A 17,989-nucleotide genomic window follows, 5' to 3' on the forward strand; every position below is an offset into this window, starting at 1 on the left:
GAAGAAGCAATTTAAATCAAAGATAATATTAAAATATCTTTCATACTCTGTGTAAGAAATACCAAGATGCAGGAGCTAACAGAGAAAGCAGAAAAGAAATTTTACTACTTGTATCTATAATAATTTAATATAATTTAATATCCATTTCAGTGTTTGACAGGAAGTAAAGATTACTTAAATATTTGTACCTAAGAGCACAGGGCTGTATAAAGATCTTTGAATTTCCAAGTTAATTTGTTTCTTCCAGTAGTATAAAGAGATATATACAGAAAATTAATCCCATATGATTGTACAGCTACCATTGCTCCAGAACTTTTTGGAAATACTTTCCAAAGAACATCTCCAGTCATCTTGACAAACAGCTTGACTCAAGTTTCCTTTTCAGGAGCTCCTGAAAGGTTTTATGTGTAGTTCAAAGGCATTGCTGGAAAAATGGTGTTATTTGGAGACCTTCACCAAAACTACTCTACTTTGCTCAGCCTTTTCAGATATGAAAGCTCCTTGCCCAGACATCTTGAACAGATTTTTAGTTTCTGTCATGGAGAGATGCGCAGTCTTTTTTCAATAACAAATTAGCTCTTGTCAACAGTTTTCTTGGCCACAGTTTAAATAGCTCAATTCAGAATGTTTCATAGTTTTATGGTGGATTTTGCTAGAAAATATGTGTGTATATAGTATTTATGTGTCATGTATCTGCATGTGCATGCACGCAGACATCTGTGCTTGCACATCTCTCTGGGAGTGAAGATATGAGATCTGAAAATGCTGAATCACTCTGTACGCTCTCACAAAGATAATATTTTGGGAAACCTGTCAGGTACTGTGGTGAGCAGGGCCCATAAGATACATAAACAGTTACATGGTCTTACATGAGCTGATTAAATCACTAGACCATGATATTTGCTTATCTAAACTTTGGCTTGGGCTCCTGACTTCTCACTGTGGCCCTGGTTCGCTTGGTGGCTCTTGATAAGCAAGCCTTGGCCGCAGTTTCTTAAAGATTAGATAACATCTGGTATGGTGTTCTATCTTTTTAACATATGATTTCAACCCCAGAGAGACATATTTCTCTTTTGTGTTCCTGGGGAATAATGGGAATTTAATTTATCATTAAATAAAGCACTGGATGCTTTATTTAATGATAAAAATAATTCAGAAGTAATAGTTGCATATGAGATGTGCTGGTAACACTGTCCCTGCCCGGCTCCGTGGGGCCCCGCGTGCCCCCACAGATGCACGGGTGGGTTCAGTGTCACAGTCAATACCAAAGAGTCCAGAAGGGCGTTTGGGTGCATCCTGGCAGGAGCATTTATTGCTGCTACACTGTCCAGGGGTGCAGAGGCAAATACCAACGTGAGCCCAGAACTCACAGTTTTACCTGGGGGAAAAGGTGGGACCAGGGAATGGGGGCCAATGGGGAAGCTCTGGGGGAGGGATGAGGGGTGGAGGCTGACAGGCAACCGGGGAATCCAAATTGGGATAGATGAACAGAACAGAACAAGCATCCTGGGAGAAGCCTTTCTGGTCACCCTAATGTAAAGTGATTCCTGTGGTTCTAGGGACTTGTCTTACTGAGAACTCTCTGTCCTTTGTAGTGTGTGTTCAGCAGCCACCACACGCTGGGAAAGCACAATTTGTGAAATATATGGAAGCTGGAAGTATTTTTATTAAATTATTATTTTATTATTGGATTTTTCCATGTGGGGAAATACCAGCATCTTGCAGTGTTCAGGTTTGAGTTGCTTACTCAAGGATCAGATCTGTGTTGTATCAGTTGATCAAACATGACCGTAAATGTCTAATGTTATTAACCCTGCAAAACTCTCAGCCAGGAGCTGGAGAAGAAAACTGGGCAATGGCCTAATTTCCATGGCTGTTAAATTCTCATGAGTTTGACATATTCTCTTTTTCTTTGAATTCTCTCCTGTTTGTCTCAGCTCTTGCATCAGTCCCTTACATACCAGGTAAGGAGCTCCGGGCTGCAGAGCTGAGACCCTTTATTTCCTTCTTTTTCCCTGGTTGCTTTATAAATAAAAACCCTGTTATGATAGCATGTGAAATAAAATGGTAGGACATCAGTATAGATTATCCTTAAAATCATGTTATGGACATGGAAATAAAGCAGCTTGTGGTATATGCCAGGCATGATGCAAGTGATAGTAAATAAATATATGACTGAAGGGTTCCATTCATTCCAAATGCTCCACTTTGTGATCTTTAGCCATGTTTGTGGAGAAACCTTTCTTAAAGCACTTAAAGCTTAATTCAGAACAGACAAAACAATTATCTTTTGAAAGTCTGATGAAATATGTTTGGCAGCTTTTGAATTTAGGCGAGTGTTTGTCTCACTTCTTTGAAATCTCACTTCAGTCGGTCGCTCAGCCATTTCGGTGCAATCGTTCAAATCTGGTAGCGAGTGTGGGCTTTGCTGAGTTACAGAAATGTTATAATCAGAAAGTGGAGGGGCTCAAAATAGTGTGCAATACACAAAACCTGACATTTTCCTTATTGATGTGCTTTTGAATATCAGCTTACCTGCTGTCCCTGTGTTTTTGATGAAGTGTTCGTTGATAAATCCGTGTAGGAAGGCGTTTGGCCCTCCAAAGACAGGTCTGGAAGCCCTTAAGCATTAAATTATTTTAATTTCTTGGGGAATGGTAGTGTCGCTTTATCTCCTTTGAGTATAAACGATGAAGGTTTATGCACCAATGTGTGGCTGTTTCTCATAGGAAGAGATGGCAGAAGACTGGCACGGCACAATGTAGTTTTATAGTTGAACTATGTCATGAACATGGAGCAGAAATATTTAAATTGTGGATCTGATTGCCACTTCACTGAGCACATGGAATAGTTTGCTCGGCTTATATTAAGGCAGGAAAGTTGCCACTGTGCTGCAGCAACAAATATTCTAGAAGTGTGAAGGGCATTTGAGAGAAATACATTTTTTCCCTTCGTATTTTTTTTGTAATATTTGATTAAAATACATTTTTTTTAAAATACATGTATACTCAGGACTTTGAGAATTCTCTTTGTGAATATATATTAAAAATCACTAAGTTATTCCTAATGTTCTGTAGCGCTGCCTGCTCCTGACAAACATCTGATATGGATCATATGCCTCTAAAAAGAGAAGTTCCTCGAGCAAAATATCCTCATGAAAACAGGTTGGAGATACTCACATTCTCTCGCTCGCTCTCACTCGCATGTTACATTTTGGCACGTTGTAGGAGCAGGTAGCATATCTACTACCTGCTGTTGAAAGTGTTGAAGATACTGAATTATTTATTCCATCTTCTGCACTATCCAAACTCGTTTTGGGTAGTTTGACACATCTCGGTCTTCCATATGGATACTTCATGGTGACAGAGTTGCCAGCTGCTCAGGTTTTATGACAGTCTGAGTTTTTTCGAGGGCTGTATTAGTTTTCTGGGAAGAATCCTGCTTTTCCTGAGGGTCCTCATTCTTAGGCAGTAGTTATGCCTTGGGCTGATGCTCTGGAGTGGGAGTTTTTTAGGAAAATTAGCTAAGAGATTCCATAAAAATAATTTTTAAAGGACTTGCTGTTCGTAGATTGTGTGAGATCAGAGCTGTGGGATATTAGAAAAATGTGAAAGCTATTTGCTGAGAAAGCTGAGTTCCGTTTAGTGACAGTCTTCAAATTCCTTTAAAAAAAAAAAAAAAGTGTTTAGATATCAAGGTGCATAAAGCAACATAAAAACCAATCTGAAATACTTTGGAGAACAGAATTTTCAGGGCACTTGAAATGTAACCCTAAACAGTCAGCAAAGCTTCCCCATGGCAGGGGATTGAAGCTTGATGATATTTGAGGTCTCTTCCAACCCAAACCATCCTGTTATTCCATGATTTTTTCTGCAACTGTGCAAAGTGAGTGGGTCTTCTGTGGTTTTAAAACACAAAATGTGGAAACCTGAACATTAGGTGAAGATTTGAGTTTTTATTTGCCAGAACTTACTAAGTAATGGAAAATCAGCCGTTGTTCTACTTCATGTGAGCATCTCTTGATATAAACCTTTTTTAAGGGAAGCCCTGAGTGTTGTGGTGGATCTGTGCTGCACTGGGTTTGATTCCCTTTCTGTGGGATAAATCACCCTCGCTTGCAGTGGGATCCATAGATCCATGATGTTGACTGTTTCCTCTGTGCCATCCTGGATCCAAGCTGACACCAGGAGATGTGAAGTTACAATACTCAAAGCTAGCTGTTCAGGTTTGCTGTTGGAGAGTAGTTCTGTGTAGCCCTAGGACTTCTCTGTGCTGCTACCACCCCTTGGCCATATTGCATTGTTCATGCCAGGCATTTGACATGTTTGGCTTCTCTCCAGAGCTGGACAGATAAGATACCAAATTAAATTAATTTGCAGCCTTACAACCAATAAATAATGCTGCTTAAATGTTACCTAATTGAGTAGAACATCAGTTTTGCAAGCAGTTTTCTTTAAAAATGTCATTTCATTATGCATCACTGCATCCTATATATTTACCTGTGGTGAATTTTTTGCCTTCGGTCACTATGTCCTCTATTTATCTTGCTTCCCACTTTTTCTTTGCTCCATCACAGCACCTATTTGAGCAGAGTTAGTCTGTCCATCTTATATAAACCAGCAATAGCTGCTTTTCACTTGTGGGTTATTCTGATTTGCTTATTCTCTGCTCTAATAAAATTCCTTTGCTTCACTGTTTGTTGCTGATGGAATTTGAGCGAGGAGGACAATGTGGATTCATGGTTTCTCCTTCCCCCCATCACCACAGCTCTGACTGCTTGGTCCTGACCTCTCCCTTCGTGGGAACAGAGAGGCCAATGTAGCCCATGGTGAACAATCTGGCCACTAAAGTAAAAATGTGCATCTGTCAGTAATTAATTGAAGCCAAATTTAATTACAAATCAGGGAAAAAAATAGTACCACACACACTTAATAAAATTCAAGAAGCTTCAGTGTTGTTGCCTGAAAAGCAAAGCAGTCCAAACAAAATACACCCCCCTCAAAAGTCTGCTCTGTGAGAGTCTCTTTCAAGCTTACTTCTTGATGTTACATGGAAAAGTAGTTTTAATTCACTGTTTTCACATAGTTTTTTATACCTTTTGAGTTAAAGGTCATCAAAAATAGTGGAAAAGTGTTTAAGACTGGTTCTTGATAGTGTGGACTGAGGACCTGGCCTGAAATTTTGTTTGAGGTTTGATTCCAGTACATAAATATTCTGATCAGCTAAATTAAATAAAGAATCGGAGGGGTAAGGAGGAATTGTGAGTTAACCCAAATAATTTGCAAATTAAGAAATGTGGTTTTTAACTTTTTGATTTTTTTTAAATGGTGTATTTTAAAACAAAAATATATAAAAAGAAGGGATTGGCAGTATGAGTTGAAACCAGGCTATTCCTTTCTGCTGTATTTTAGCATACAAGGCAACTCCCAAATCCTCGATATTGAACTGGTAGCAGCCATGAATATTTATCACTGTGTACTGTATGTACATATAGCAATTACAGCAAGAGGAAAAAATATTTTTCTTTACAATTAATATTTGTAAACGTTTATGAAAGTACATAGAAATAAATAAGACAAACACATGGCCTAATTAAGATGAAAGGCATGACAACCCTTGTGATTTGTTCTGAAAAATAAAGACCATTAAAATAGTAAGACTTAATTATTTCTGTAAACATTGCAAATTATCTTTATCTACAAAAACCTTAATTTATGAGTTAAAATATCTATAAGCATTTTTTGACATTTGTACATTCCATGTCAAAAAATTATTGTTAATTTATTATTTATTATACTGTCTACTGTCACATATTACCACTTATTAGTATTTATTGTTCAGAAATTCAGTGTCGTCTGTTGTGTAATGGGAAAAGGAAAAGCATTTTATGTGTGCTTGTAATTTGTGTGTTCTTGGGCTAGTGATAAAAATGCAACTTCTGTAAGGTGATCATATAAAAATGGTGTAATAACAAACAAAAATAACTGGTCTGTTTAAGATTGCAGGCATTAACCATGCTATTTGAGACACAGTTAGCATTTATAAGATAAAGCCAAATCCATGGACTTGTCTAATTGCTGGGTTGAAATCAAGGAGAACTGTATGATGGGGGAATCAAAGCCATGAGGTTTGATCTGGAGGAGCTGGAAGCCTCCACCACCTTTGGAGCCCTTGTTTCTCCAGGTGGATGTGTCTGTGGTCAAACCTCTTGGCTTTACCTTGGCCTGTAAGGGGGCAACATAGAGCAGAACAGTTTGGATAAACTTTAGTGCAATCCAGAAATACAATCACAGGATGGTTTGGGTTGGAAGGGACCTTAAAACTCATCCCATTCCACCCCTGCCATGGGCAGGGACACCTTCCACTATCCCAGGCTGCTCCAAGCCCTGTCCAGCCTGGCCTTGGACACTTCCAGGGATGGGGCATCCACAGCTTCTCTGGGCACCCTGTGCCAGGGCCTCACTGGTTCAATCAGTGCCATCTATGAAAAGTATTTTTTTAGTATCTGTTTTCCCTAAAAGGCTCATATTTGTAGCCATATCCAAATTTTAGTCTGTTTTATTGTAATACTGCTCCTGGAGGATGAAGAGTGCTCATGGCTCTTTTCTGGACTGCCAGATCTTCAATCATAAACTCATTTTACTGTGAATGTAGTTGTTTTGCAGCAGAGAATTATGGCTTTGGATTTTATTTGCGGAGCAGGAGAGTCCTTGCTGCTGCTGCTGCAGGATTGTATCCTACAGCAATCCCCCTTTTCCAGGGAGAGCTGGATTACCTGTACTGCCACACAAATAGTGGCCACATTTATCTGTCCTTCGTGCAGAGCTTCTGCCAGACCGAGGGAACATTCCACTACAAATCAGGTGCTGTTTTAAACTCGCTTTGTTCTATAAGCCTGGTGGATTGGAGAGTTCAGCCTCCATATCCATAGATACATAAATATGCCCTGTGTGGTCTCCCAAGGGGAAGGCAAAATGTGTTTTTAGTTAAGTTGCATGGGAATTTAATTGAAAGATTTAGGGTAGTGCCATAAAAGAGTAAATCATGGCTGCGTGACACAAAGAAGATTTATAAAGCCAAATAAAAATACTTTAGCACCTTCACTATTATAATTTGCTTGATATAAGTGGAAACCTGTATTAGTTATTTTGTCTGCTAGCAATTAAAAAAAAAAAAGGGCTTTTATATTTTACTGGTTTTCAGTCCTTTGGAGTGAAATAATGGGGAAGACAGGAGCAATGGACAGGGAATTCTGTGGACATGTCGCATCTCTGAACCTGCAAGTGGACTCAGCTTCATTCCCAGGAATATTTATATTGGTTAAGCACATGCTTAACTAATTTCACACAAGTAGCTCCTCAGAAGGACTGTGAACTGATTCAGATGAAGCACAAGCATGGCTTTAGACTGCAGCTTGTATGGATGGTGGCCCTGAAATTTGGCCAGTCTCCAAGGCAGTAGGGCTACTATGGGATGGTCCTGCTCTGAGCAAGAAGGTCACTTGTCACACAGCAAAATGCTCATGGATGTTTTGGAAAGGAGAGCTGGGGCAGAGCTTTAGGAATGTGACCTTCAGCACAGGTTTAGTGAGTATTCACACACTGTATTTATTGGAGAGCACTGTATATATTAAATGCTGCAGTGTTGATAGGTCTCGATAAGGACACCATAATAGCAGTTGAATTGTAGGGGTTTTTGTGAGATGGTAAGTTAATGATGTAGCTGTTAATTTGAATTTAGCAGACGTTTTAAATATAGGTTTCTCTTACAGAGACAAAAGTTGCAATTTAAAGCTCTTTGGTGGTCTAAAAACAGCTTAATTCTCTAGTAGCATGGTAATAAGTACTAATCCAGCTTATACAGTGATTGTAGTATGTCATGTTTGTGAAAGATTGCCTAACTCTGCTTTCTCTGGGTTTTATGTTAATTTTTTTAAATTAAACATAAAACCTTATAACATCTTTATGCTGAGATAAACTGTTCAATTTAACTTGTGCTCAAGCAGCAGCTGTCAGGAATTATCATGTTTTGAGTGTTCTTGCCATCACCTTGTGTCTCTACCTCCCGGATACACTCTGTGGGATGATAAAGCTCACCTTGTTAGGATTTATTACTTAAATAATAACCCGAGGTAAAATGAAAGTTGATGTCACACGGAATGACAACTGACATATATTTATGTCGCACGTTCCATTATAATAAACTTTCCTTTCTTCCCCTTGTAATAGGTGTTAAATGGAAATACACTCCAGCATATCCTCCAGTGCCCTGCGTGAGTCCATTAGCCACGAATGTGGCTGCTCTGTGGGCATGTTCACGGGGACTCGTGCTGTCAGGTGTTATTTAAGCCTGTAAAGCCAGGGAAATCGGTTGGTGCTGGTAGTTAGCAGCTTCTCTGCCAGTAAAGAAGCAGCCATGAGAGCCTCTTAGAGTCAGGATAAATTCTGGAAGTGCTGCAAAGTAACGCAAGCGAATCGAGGAGGGTGTTTTCTAATCAAAGGTTTTATTTTAATTCTTTTCCTTGTTGTAAGCAGCATAGGCAAAGTCATTTCAGGCTCTACATCTGAATTTGCTAGTCATCACCACAGTTTTCTCTTGACACCAGTTTATTGTGCTGAGCTGGGCAGTGATAAGTGATCTGCTTGTTAGTGGAGTCTTACCACTTTCTATTTACAGTGGAGAAAATTTAGGTCTACCTCTTACAAGCTTTCTAGGTTTTCAGCCTTTCTTGCCATGCTAGAAGCCAGGCTCCAGCATGCTTTAATGATGCTATTGAATTCCTTCAGTTTGCCTAAGCCAAGACTGCAGACACTGTTTTCTTTGCCTGTGGCTATTACTATCTTTTTTTTGCATTCTCCTAATTATCCCATTGTTGATCTGAGCAAGGTTAGATTATTCAGAGCTACATGGTTTTGTCCAAGCTTAGTTCCTGGATCTCTTCTCATTGTGCTCTCCATTGCCCTTTTCTCTCCAGTCAGTGTGTTAACTTTGACACCTCCACTGTCTGAACTTCCCACCCTTGCTCTGTGCTCCTTCCAGAGGTTTCAGTCCCAATGTGTTGTCTCTTTTTTCCCTTCTCTTCCTTCAAATGCAGCCAGGTTCATCAATACTATCCTGTATCAGTTCAGTTTTCTTCCCATAACTCATGGCAGAAAAGAATTTTCTGAAAAATCAGTAAAGGAGAAGATAAACTATAGTGCAATCCAGAAACAGAGTTCTAGAATGGTTTGGAATGGAAAGAACCTTAAAGCTCATCTTGTTCCAATCCCCTGACATGGGCAGGGACTTTTTCCACTAGACCAGGTTGTTCCAAGCCCTGTCCAACCTGGCCTTGGACACTTCCAGGGATCATGGGGCAGCCACAGCTTCTCTGGGTGCCCTGTGCCAGGGCCTCACCACCCTCACAGGGAAAAACATCTTCCTTTATCAAAAGTCAACCCATCCTTTTTTAGTATGAAGCTGTTTCCCCTTGTCCTGTCAATAGCCAAAATTTTTCCAAGCAACCATTTCATTTCATTTTTGCTGGTTTTGGGGTATGTTTTCTCCAGTTTGCATTTTTCTTTGTCACTCTAGTGCTGAGCAGGGATTTCACATTGCCCCCAGGAAGCTTTTCCTGCTCTGCTTTGAGCCTGGCACCCAGGTCACTATGAGGTCCAGAGGTCATTACTCACAGTGACAAATAAGTAATGACATACCTAAAACTATTTTTTCCTCCTAGTATGGCTCGTAATAAACCTGAGCTCATATCTTTATTGGCATTCTGTGTGACAAGCCCTTTAGAACCATCAAATATTTGATGAACAAGGCAGTAACAGTCATCTCTTACTTTCGTAAGCCTTTCAGATCAGCATTGACTCAGGTTGATGAAGATGGATACAGGATCTGTGCCCTAGGAAGTGTGTGTTCTGTAGGTACAGGTTATCTAGGAAGGGTGTAAGTTAGCAGAGATAGGACATAATATAGATGATCTAGATGGATGTTTGGGGAAGTTCATGAGTTTTGAGGTTGACAGCCAGAATCAGAATTTTATCACATTAGTGATGTCAGTTTGGCAGTAATCTTGAACACAAAATTAATGTAAAAATAGGAAGAGTGGGAATAAAAATAGAAAAAGAAAAAACTTAGAAAAAATAAGAAATATTTTAAAAGAATAAAACATTGCATAAATCAGTTCTGAATCTGAACCACTAAAATGGTGGATAGAAAAAAACAATTCAGAAACAGGCTGTATTGAAAAGTAGTTTATTAAACTTAAATGTTCTACGTGCAATAGATACCTGATCTCAATTTTTTTCTTTATTTTTAATCCCTTGTGATAAGAAATACAGGACACAAATGTTTGAGGCTCTGCAGCTCTCTGCAGGTTCAGGATTCACTTTGCTTGGAAGAAGTGCTAGCCAGGGGCCAGGAGATGCTCACATGCTTTTGGTGAAACGCAGGGAAATCTGCCACTGGTTACAGTAGGGTCAGGATTTCATATTACGCATTTAAATACATTCATTTTCTGATAGCCTGGGAAGTTACACAAGGCTAAGATAGCAGCTTGTTAGTGTTGTTTGTGTCTGCTTTATCTAATTGAAGGATGTGTGCAGTGTTGTGGACTATGGAATAGCAGGAGTGCAGCGGCAGGACTGGGGTGCAAGGGTAGAAACAACATTTCATTATAGAGGATACCTAATAAAAATGTGAAAATAAAACAGAAAAAGGGTGGGGAAAAAAAAAAAAGAAAAGCGGACCATGCTAGATAAGTGCACTGCATAAATCAAAAGGGTTTATGTCATAACATGAACATGTGCCATTCCTGCTCATATATTGAATTTCAGTAGTCGGGTGCATAAAGAAGTAAAGTGTAATGAAACTGGCAAGCAAAGTATTCCCTAGCCAGCCTTATCTTTGTTCCATTTGTCCTTCAGATACAGCTTTTCTTGCCTTTTTCAATAAAATCCATCCAGCTTTTTTTTTATTTTGCATCTCTCTGTAACCGAGCTGGGAAGACCAATGAGATTCGGTGCTTTTCTAGTTGGGTTCTTAGCAGCTGCTTTTTAAGAGATCAAAACTTCGAATGCTGCTACATGGTATTAAGGCTTAGCTATTGATGTGTCCCTATAGGGGTTATGTTTTTCTTGGGGGGAGGGAGTGGGGAGCAGGGGAAGGGGTGACCCCTGCGAGCACACTCGCCGACAGTAAACACTGCTCTCCTTGTTTTCCAGGATCCTTTTTGCAAGCTCGGTGCTTAACCTGGCTGAACTCGCCGCCCTCCGCCCTGACCTTGGCAAATTGAAAAAGGTCCTCTACTTCCATGAGAACCAATTGGCATATCCTGTCCAGAAATGCCAGGAAAGGGATTTTCAGTATGGATACAACCAGATTCTTTCATGGTAGGTGTTGCTTGCACTGCTCCTCGTTATTTAAGGGCTCCTTCTGTCCCACAGCATTGTAACCCTGAGGAGTCCTTCTCCATGTACTATTTCTTAATATTAATTATTTTTCTATTTTTATTTTGTACTGATTGTTTTTTATATTCATTATTTTGTATTAATGTTTTACAAGACCATGTAGTGACAGGAAAAGGGGGATTGACTTCAAACTGAAAGAGAGTAGGTTTAGGTTGGATATTAGGAAGGAATTCGTCAGTGTGAGGGTGGGGAGGCCCTGGCACAGGTTGCCCAGAGAAGCTGTGGCTGCCCCATCCCTGGCAGTGTCCAAGGCCAGGTTGGATGGTGCTTGGAGCAGCCTGGGATAGTGGAGGGTATCCCATGGCAGGGGTGGAATGGGATGGGCTTTAAGGTCCCTTCCAACCCAAACCATTCTGGGATTCTATAAACAATGACCCTGTAGCAAACTGAGGTACCAGCAGAGTCCTGAGGAGAGCTTCATAAAATCAGTGTGGCTGAACCACTCTGCTCTAAGAAATCATCTCAATTTATTGTATAAAGTCCACCAATGCTGCTGTGGTGTACCCATTGCTAGTGGGATTTCTGACCTGTGCCTTGGCTGTAAGTGATGCTTTGTTTCATGGATGCTGCAGCTACTCAGCTCGTGCTTGGCCATAGCTTTTACTGCATCCAGCTGAAATTATGGAGAGGGTTTTAGGGAAATAAACAGAAATTAAAATGTACTGCAGCACTTTTCCTGTGAAGAGAGGGCAGTAAACATAACAGATAAATCCTTATATTTCTTTCATCTAGTATTCAGAAATTGTGCAGTGCTAAAATACCCAGACGTTTTAAAGGCTGCGGTCCTTTATTGTTGCTAAAAACAAATGTATTTCTCGAATCTGAGTTAATGAAAGAAGTTAATAACAACACCACTGAAAAGCTTTGTGGTTAGGCACTGCACAGACCTAAGTGGAACAGCAAAACTCACTTGTTTTAAACTGAAATAGATTCATTTCCATGATCTTTCTCACCTCTCTCTTGGTGGACAAATTATTAAGAATAGGGCTTGAGCATTTTAAGGTGCAAGTTAAGCTTTTGCATCTTTATAATCCAAGACAGTTGAAATTTCTCAGTTAATGATCTGTGTATGTTCTGGCCATTCTGCAGCTGCCTCTGCCACAGTGTTTGCAACATGTTTCACTTACTGAGCTGTAAAGATGGGAAAGTGAAGTGAAAGATCTTTTGAAAACAGTAGCAGCCATTTTCAGATGTTCTAACAAAAAGAAGTGTTTTCTGGCACTGGGAAAAGAATATTTTTTGTATATATATTTTGCTTTATTATGGCAGTTATTTTTTCATACATCTGTTGTAGGCTGACAAACATCCTCAAAATATGCATTTTAAGTATCTTCTCTCATTAGATAAATAAAGATGATTTTTACAGATCAGAGAATTGTGGAATGGTTTATGTTGGAAGGGACTCTCAAGACCATCTTGTTCCAACCCCATGGGCAGGGACACCCTGCAGTAGACCAGATTTCTCACAGCCCATCCAACCTGGCCTTGGACACTTCCAGGGATGGGGCAATAAATGCTCCATTCTGTTCCCTTCAGCCTCCAGTATCATCTTCATGTAGTTACGTAATATTCATCTCCCATTTCTGCTCTGCTGAAACCCCAATTTAACGGCAAATAGAAGCCATCTCATCTGTATTATTCTTCACATTCCAGTGGTCATCTGCAAAGAGATGCCATGTTCCCATCTTCCAAATATGTTAGAAATGGGGAAACCGTACCTTTCCAATTTTACACAGGGTTTTTGGAGATGATTAAAATTAGAGCACTTTGAACCTTCAGGTTGGTGCTTTGGATCATTAAAAAAACAGAATTCTGCTTTTTGTACCTGATCTAAGGAGTTCATCTTTCTAATTTGCCCCTGATTTGCAGAGCCTGCAGGAAGGAGTTAGGGCAGATAAGACTTCATGCACAAGAAAAGGTGAGATGATGTTGTTGGAGCCTTTGCTGTGTGTCAGAGAGCAGGAAAGAAATGTGTCGGCTTCCTGCCTCGTGTCATCTGTAAATCAGTGCAGAAAAGATGACTTCTGTACAAAACTGAGGCTTCTGACGGGTGAAAAACCATAGGTGGGGAAGAGGGTGGCGTGCCAGCTCCTGCAGCCAGCTTGAAAAGGATTATGTCTCTCTAACGTTGGGGTTTCTTTGCTTTTCCTGCTGATTCCTGCTGCTTTGGTGAGCAGTGTCAGTTCTCTTTCTTGACCAGAGAGCAGAAAGATGCAGAGAGGATGAATGACAGCCTCTCGCCTCAAATATACTTTTCCCCAGCCCTGTGACTTACGAACACATGTCCTCAATGTATCTTCTGACCTGTAGGTCTGTGCTACAATGTATAACATATTGAGAAAACCAACTGGCCATAAAGCATTTCTTACCTCAGCTGGTGTTGAGTGTATTGGTGTAGCTCAGGTTGTGGCAGCACTGCCAGGATAAACTTCCAGATACTGCAGGTTTTTTACAGCTGCTTATTTTCTCCAGACTGACTCTAAGTGGAGAAATAATACCTACATTATTGCTGAACTGCATTTTAAAATTTTTGATCTGGTCGATTTTAAAACACAGCAGTAGAAATAAAACATTAAATTTATATGCCTTATTTTTTTCAAACTTTTTTTGGTAGGAGGGATACTGCATGCTATGTATTTTATTTTCATATATAATGAATATAATCTTAATCAGGATTATGTCTGCATAGGTTAAAATAGCATTCCATTTCTTTAGTGTCCTGTTGCCTGACACCCATGGTCAGCTGAAGGTAGGTTAAACAAAGGTAAGTTGTCCTTCAATAAAAAACATTTCTGAGGAATTTTCATTTTCTTACAACTTTAATTCTACAAAAGTCAGATTACAGTGGGCCTTATCTCTTCATAATGCTTCTAAGAGATGATGACAGTAATAATATACTTACCATTTTATGAATAAAACTCCACAGCTAGAATAGGGTGTGCTCCTTTAGATTAATAATCGTAATTTATTATTACTTAAAGAAGGTTAAACATGTTTTCAAAGGGTGAATAGACAGAAATTAAGACATTTCTGATTAAGGTACATATGCTACTCCTAATTCATGTGAAAAGGCTGGTTTTAATTAGAATCCACTTTCACCTTTTGCTTGTTTATGAGAATAAGTATCCTATTTCCTTTGCCTGTAGAATAATTTTGTTCCTTTTGTGGCATCAATATGTTCATTAATCTTCACCGCTTTTTACAGTTTGGTTGCTGATGTTGTGGTGTTCAACTCTGCTTTTAATATGGAATCGTTCCTTAAATCCATTGGAAAATTTATGAAGCTGATTCCTGACCACAGACCTAAGGATTTGGAAAAAATAATCAGACCGAAGTGCCAAGTTCTTTATTTTCCAGTCAGGTTTCCTGATGTGAGCAGGTCAGTACATTTTCCACGTCATAAATTGCCTCCAGCCTGTCAAAACTCTGTATTTATGGTGACGTTCTAACTAATCAGCTAAAGCATCGTTAATGAATGAGTTTGATAATATGCAAAATCCCCTAATTGATAAATGTATTTCAATAATCAGAGGCTATTGAGGCAGCCGAGCCTGTCCTCAGTGCCTGTCATGCAAACTTGCATCGTTCAGGATGAGTGATTTCCCACTTGTTTTAGTGATTTCCCACTTGTTTCAGCCTTCCAGGAGTTGCTGGCTCCTCGGCTCTGTGCGTATTTGTGCAGGGGAGGTCAAGGAGGAGACAGAAATGCTGGAGAACAGTGAAAGTGATAAGCCTGCAGCCAAGGAGCTATTTTATTCCCTCCTCCCTCCCCTACCTCTTTTATGGCTTTCCAGGTAGGCAGAAGCATTCCTGTGGCAGGGAGCAGACTTGCAGATGTTGGCATTTGCTGCAGCAGGAGTTGCTCTTCGCTCCTCCTCGGTTGCTCTGAAGGACGTTTTTTATTGCCCTCGTTTCAGAGCCCGTCTTGAAATTAGCAGTGGGTTATGTGGCTCAAAGGGAACATTCACAGGATCCTTTTCACTTTTGATTAAACCTGGCACAATTGTTTTTCCTGTTATAAGGGACTCTCCTCCCACCGAACAGGAACTTTGCTTCAGTGGGACCGGCACTAAATAGAGCATGATTCTGCAATTTGATTATACTCTTAAAACCAACACCATGCTGGGTACATTTTTTTTCTGAAATAAGGATGAGAAGCACTACAATGACTTTGCAAGAGCCTGCCTTTTGATCTGATATAAGTTCTGGCCACACTTAAGATCCCTGACCAGCCTGTACTTAGAGTTATTTCAAAGGCTAAATATACATGTGTGGTAGTTCGAGGTAGAGAAATGTTTAGTGCAGGAGCTGAGGTCAAGCACTCGTTGATGTACTCAAACTGCAAGGTTTGAGTTTCAGTGTATTGGAAAACTTCATATTCTAAAACACTGAATCAAATCATTTAGAAATCAATGTCTAAAGTTAAATCATTAAACCTCTATTTTTGCCAAGTGGGTTAAAATCCTCCAGTGTTTCTTAGGGAGTTGGCTGCCTCGATCTCAGCATGGTTCAGTACCTGTATATCTTTGAGGATCTACTATTCCCTCTTAGAGTCCAGAGCTTTTGAGTGCAGGGAATGCTGTGGGTGCTCAGCATATTTGACGTGGAGCCAATTCCAAAGGCTCTCGTGGTTTTGGCATACCTTAGGAATCATGTGGCCCAGACCTAGTTTTGGAGATGAAGTTATGATAACCCTGTCTCGTATATTACATCAGCTCTTTTGGACTTGTCAGCCCTGGCACATGGGGTCAGACAAGATCTGACAAATTAGGCTGAAGTCATCATACACACAGCACTCATTTGTCCAAAGCAGGAGGTGATTAGGTGGGTAAAATCATTAGCCTGCTACCCAAACTGGTAACAGTAGGAAAATCTCAGATCTCAGTGTGTGCTCTTTTAGAGTCACATTAAATCCCATCTCCCAAGGCAGGACACCTTTCCCATTTTTATTGTGGTCGCTGCACTTGAAGTTATATCAAAAACCTCTTTTCAACAGTGGTGGGCAGAATTAAGATGTCCATAAGCAACTGTGTGACTGTAAAACTTTCACAGCAGAGTAATTAGAAACAAAGATTAGTATCAGCTCTATTATATCTAATATATATTTTATTCAACAGCTAATTCTAGATGAAAGATCTGAGGTGTTTAGACAAAGTCCAATATTGAGACAGGAAAAAAGGCAGAAGAAAGGGCTGCTTCTGCCTGACTCTGAAGTTCTTCAGGCTTTGACCTTCAGCTGCAGCCAATATTTGCTATTTCTTTACAAGTTTTACATAAAGTTGAATGCACCTGTGGCAATTCAAAGCTGGTTTTTTAATTTAGATTGTATTAGTATAGTGACTGAATGGAGATTGAGGAGAAAAAGGTTAAGAAAAATTGTGGCCAAGCTAAAATTTATAAAGCAAGCTCTTAGCCCAGAGTGTTTTTCAAGTTATTTTCAAATGGTAATTTGCTTTATCCAAACCAAACTCATACAGTGTAAGTAAGTGATTATTTGCATGACTGACAATCATTTCACTGCCTGCAGTCTTTTTAAAATGCATAATTTTGCTGAGATGTTGGGAAAATATTTAAAAATTCTGAAGGCAAAATAACCAGGGTTCTTTATTTTTTTATTTTGACCTCTTTGTTTTGTGTGTGAATGTCTCAGGGTGTGTTTGTATCTGAAACATAATCTACATTTGGACTGGGGAGAGAGAGGTGATCTGAGAAATCATCCTCATGCATGTGATGGGGAGCTTTGTATGATTATTTTAGATTAATATTGCAGTTGTAGGGCAAAATAAAATATATCTGACCCTTGATCAAAACCAGTGTAATGAAGGATCATGGCACAGGAGTTAATCCTGTAAAATATCTACCTTTTAATGTAACTACTGCAGGTGATGGGCACAAACAGCACAAGCAGCATAGTAAATGATCACTTAAGAGGGGAGGTATAATGATGAAGGATATCCTAGGAAACACTTGTGGATACTCTTAGAGGCATCACTATAATTTGTAATGTATATTTAAATATTTCAAATGGGCCTCTAACCACTGCTTTTCTACTTTTGAGAGGAAGTTATTGATGCCTTTTTTATAAAGAATCTCTTTTAAAATAAGTATGTGTCATTAGGATCTGTGTTGGTGTTCCCAGAGCAAACCCACCAGACTGTAGTCCTTATCTGACAATGAGAAGAGATGAAAGGATTTGAGGATTTGACAGAATAAGATATTTACTGACCTAATCCTCCTGTTTTCTGGTTCTGGTACAATGACTGGCTTCCATATTATATCCTGTGGTGCCAAGGCTACTCTGTATATACCCACCTCATGTGACTTCTGACTTCAGTTCTGCTCTGTTTACATTCTGGTGAAGCAAATGATGTAGGAATAAACAGAGTATTTCTAAGCTTGGAGACAAAAAACCCCTCTGAGTTTGGGCTGTCCCTTCACAGTGCCTTGGTCTTGCAAGGGATGGAGACCAGTGGCTGATCTTCTGCCATATGTGCTGTGTGTCAGACTGGGGTTTTATAGCACAGAGAGTTAAA

General features: G+C 39.7%; 1 protein-coding gene across 12 annotated transcripts in view; it reads left to right on the plus strand.

The window, feature by feature from the left end:
- The window catches only part of GTDC1 (glycosyltransferase like domain containing 1), a 172,534-nt gene that overhangs the window by 74,360 nt on the left and 80,185 nt on the right, over positions 1-17,989 (plus strand). For 11 of the 12 annotated variants that reach the window (XM_039554864.1, XM_039554862.1, XM_039554866.1 and 8 more), the window contains 2 exons: positions 11,211-11,378; positions 14,662-14,835. In XM_039554864.1, coding sequence (XP_039410798.1) covers positions 11,211-11,378; positions 14,662-14,835 — 342 coding nt within the window. Of the gene's footprint in view, positions 1-3,077; positions 3,165-11,210; positions 11,379-14,661; positions 14,836-17,989 lie in introns of all 12 variants that reach the window. The other variant, XM_010407174.3, reaches the window with a different exon arrangement.

The sequence above is a fragment of the Corvus cornix genome, chromosome 7 (assembly GCF_000738735.6).
Source record: "Corvus cornix cornix isolate S_Up_H32 chromosome 7, ASM73873v5, whole genome shotgun sequence".
Lineage (NCBI taxonomy): Eukaryota > Metazoa > Chordata > Aves > Passeriformes > Corvidae > Corvus > Corvus cornix.